The sequence below is a fragment of the Protobothrops mucrosquamatus genome, unplaced genomic scaffold, assembly GCF_001527695.2.
Source record: "Protobothrops mucrosquamatus isolate PMUCROS unplaced genomic scaffold, P.Mucros_1.0 scaffold2814, whole genome shotgun sequence".
Taxonomy (NCBI): Eukaryota; Metazoa; Chordata; class Lepidosauria; order Squamata; family Viperidae; genus Protobothrops; species Protobothrops mucrosquamatus.
The window spans coordinates 159,889-163,635 of record NW_015388848.1 but is presented as its reverse complement, the minus strand read 5'-3'; the positions used below and the strand labels follow the sequence as shown (position 1 = coordinate 163,635).

The 3,747-nt window shown below is 43.5% G+C and overlaps 1 protein-coding gene across 1 annotated transcript in view; it reads right to left on the bottom strand.

The window, feature by feature from the left end:
• Window positions 1–1,534: 1,534 nt before the first annotated feature.
• The window catches only part of RNF128 (ring finger protein 128), a 35,970-nt gene continuing 33,757 nt past the window's right edge, over window positions 1,535–3,747 (bottom strand). The window contains exon 7 of the mRNA XM_015825809.1: window positions 1,535–1,890. Coding sequence (XP_015681295.1) covers window positions 1,775–1,890 — 116 coding nt within the window. The 3' untranslated portion in view covers window positions 1,535–1,774. The remainder of the gene's footprint in view (window positions 1,891–3,747) is intronic.

The following is a 3,747-nucleotide window of genomic DNA, read 5'->3' as shown; positions in this document are numbered from 1 at the left end:
GATTTTCTTTTTCACTCTTCTTTTACATTATACTAGGATGCTAATGGGGAAGCGGTTTCCGTGATCAATCAGGAAATTAAAACATTTCTGATCAGCCACCATTCTGCCTTAAACGAGAAGTGTCATATGCACCCAAATCTGCAGCTATTTGGACAATTGTCCCCAAAACTTGAGGTTTTTTTGTTGTTTTTTTTTGGAATTGCCAAGGATTTTAGTTCCCAGATGGCTTCTCTTCATATCTCAGTGATTAATTTCTCATGTCTTATATGCTTAAGCTAGCTCTCTTTTTTTTTTAAAGAATGGAAATTATTTTTAAGTTGAGATGGGTACTGTCGAGCTGTCTTAACTTTCTGGATTTCTGCAATGTTACTGAATAGGAGCTAGACTGCCAAAAACGCTCCAGCTTATATTCAACTGTTTTTATTATTATTATTATTTTTTAAAAAAGAGAACGTTCTAAACAGGCCGTAGTATAGCTTTATTTACAAGTTTTGTATTCAAAGGAATTCAATAGAAATCAAATATTTACAATTTCATTGAACACTATGCAGAAAGGGAGAAAGACGGACTGATTTTTCCTATCGGAATCAACGTGGGAAAGTTGCAAAACGGATTCTCACTGTTCTCCAGTCCACTTATGCTAGACTTGTGATCAGAAACGGAAACACAAGATGTGAAATAAAGTGCATTATTAAATATAGTAATTCACTTTGGTGGATGAGGTTTTGGGCTCCATGTGAACCCCGTGTTCCCTTTATTCCCGTCTCACACATTAGAAAAATAATTTTAAAAGTTCACCCCATTCATTAATTTCCAGTTTAGCCATGTCCATGCATTGCCTATTCTGAATATTTACAGTACTCTTTGGGTATCTTTACTTAGCTGTTTCTTTGGACTAGCAGCAACAACAACAACAAAAATCCCTTTGAGCGAGGCCTAGGTAGCCTCTGACAAAGTTAAGAGCAGCACTAACTAAAAACTGGACCATTAATTGGGCCGTGTGGCAGCTTGTTAAGATTGCAATTTAAAAAAAAAACACAGGGCAAATTTTATGTAGTTCTTTCCCCCCCTACCCCAGTACAAAATAGTTGCATTCTATTCTCTTGAACATTTTTGCAATGTCCATTTGGCTCCATAGTGTTAATTTGCTCTACAATCAGTGAAGGGCGGTGGAAGTAAATATTCCCAGTGTCTTTTACAGTCAGGATTAAAAACTGAATTGCTTGGCAACTTAACGCAGCAAGAAGCTGTCCTCTAAGATCAAGAAAATGAACGCCTCTCAATAAATTACATAAAAGGCCAAGCTAATGCAAACCAGTGCTGAAAAAGCAGCATACACCCAGTGGTTTCGTTACCCGAAAGCTTAAAAAATAAAAAATAAAAAAAGCTAACTCGATTAATTTAAAGTTAATTTGAAGATCGGTAAGACATTTCCCCCCCCCCAGTGGGTTAATGCTTCTGTAGGACGAACAGCCGAAGTTCTATGCAGGGAAAAAAAGTGATAATGCTCAGAGATGTCTTGGTGGGATGCTTGAGGGGTCTTTCCTTGGTGATGTGCCAGAAGAAAAGACCTACGCTGAAAAAGACCTAAAAACTAATTCAGTAAAGAAATAAAGTGAGAAGGGCAGGCCACTCCGTAGAATTGCAATCTTAAAACTGTGTATTTTATCTCGGGATCAAGGGAGCGTGGCTGTTACGTCAGTCATCGCGGTTTCCCTCGTGGTTGGGGATGCTGGTGTCTCAAGCGAACTGCAGTCTTGCGTCAACAGCACACCTAGGATTTCACTGGCTGCTCGTGGGCTTCGTCTCCTTCGAAGCCGGGATTGTCAAGCTGGGGCAGCGTGTGGACCTCGGGGGTCTGCGAAGCGTTCACGAGACGGAGATGGTCACCTTTGGAGAGAGGAGGAGGAGGAAGAGGAGGAGGAGGAGGAGGAAGAGGAGATGGTTGGCTATCTTCTCAGAAGCCTGTCAAATTTCTTTGTGTGAGCTACAGCTAGTGCTGGAGATAGGATGGTAAATGGAGGCTGCCCGTTATGGCTGCAAGTGGTGATGGCCGTTTGGAAAGATGGCCTAATAATAATAATAATAATAATAATAATAATAATAATAATAATAATAATAATAATAATAATAATAATAATAAAGTTGGAAGGGACCTTGGAGGTCATCTAGTCCAACCCCCTGCTCAGGCAGGAAAACCCTATACCATCTCAGACAAATGGCTGTCCGGTCTCTTCTTAAAAACAGTGTTGGAGCATTCACCACTTCTGGAGGCAGGTGGTCCCACTGGTTAATTGTTCTAACTGTCTGGAAGTTTCTCCTTAGTTCTAGGCCTTAATGACCTTTTTACCTTCTGCCCTCCTTGATGTGGACGTGTGGATTGCTCAAGCAGAACATGGGGGGGGGGCTCAGAGGTGCAGGTCTAGCGCAGGCCCAGGCCCACCTGCCCCAGGTCTCCTAAAGCCCTCCCCCCAAGACCCCCCCCCCGTGCTCTGCTCCCCACTCCTTGGACCCCTGCAGGCATTTCCTTCCCCCAAGAGGTCTCCGTGGGCTTTAGGCCTGATTTCCACCCCACCAGGCCCAACAGCCTTCGGAGCTCTCCAGACCTCACGTTGGGGAAGGAGGGCAGGCCACGGTTCCCTAGGCCACGTGGCTGCCTCCCAGAATTCCTTGCAGGCGTGCCGAGATGGCGGTTGCTTTCATGAGGCTGCCACACACACCCACCACAGACAAACTGCTCTGTTTGGTTTCCGTAATGCAGCCTGCCCAGTGCTGCAGCATCTTAAGCGCCTGGTTGAATCTTGAGGACTACCCGTGCAAGTTTTTTGTTTTTGTTTTTTCAATTCAGAGCTTCGTCTGCTAGCAGGACGCTGGGAGAAGAGAAGAAACACTTTTGTGAATGAGAAAATCGTGACTGACAACAGGTGGGCTTCAGGCAAGCCACTGACCTTAAAATACCAAGCAATTTGAAGGATTACCGAGACATTAATTGGCCGTTTTAAAAGAAAGGATAGGAGTTAATAGGCTTAAAAGTTTGTAGATCAGTTTGAACAGGTTCAAAAATAGAAAGTGAAATGTTAAAAGTCTTGGGAAAGGATAAGATTATCTGCTGGAATGTGTTTTTTTGCCAACTAGGCCAATAATCCTTACTAGTTTTCTATAGTTCCTAATTCTATTAAGGAGGATTTTCATTCAAAGCCTTCTTTGAATGATCCAGTAAGTAGCATTTGGTTGTTATGAATAAGATCATAGCTACCAAATCCCAGAATGGATCATGCAAAGGCGGCTTTTCATTCAACTTCTATTATTTTGTTCAACTAATATTATGTGGAGCTGCTCCTCCTAAAAGACTGGGTTTTTTAAAAAAGAGCTCATTAATTAAATCAGGAGCTACAATAGGCTTCTCCATCTTGGCAGGATAAACAGAAATGCAATATCCCAATGGCCAAACCCAGCGGGAATTCTTGCCGACCACGTCTTGATATGTCAAAAACCAAAATGCTACACTCATCTAGAACAGTGGTTCTCAACCTTTTTAATGCTGCAACCCCCAACCGGTCGTAAGTCGAGGACTAAACCGGTCGTAAGTCGAGGACTAAACCGGTCGTAAGTCGAGGACTAAACCGGTCGTAAGTCGAGGACTACCCAACCGGTCGTAAGTCGAGGACTTTCCCTGCCCGGGAGCGCCGCGCATGCGTGGTTCCGCCCCCTGCGCCAGCCGAGGCGTAGCTGGCAAGCGGCAGAGAC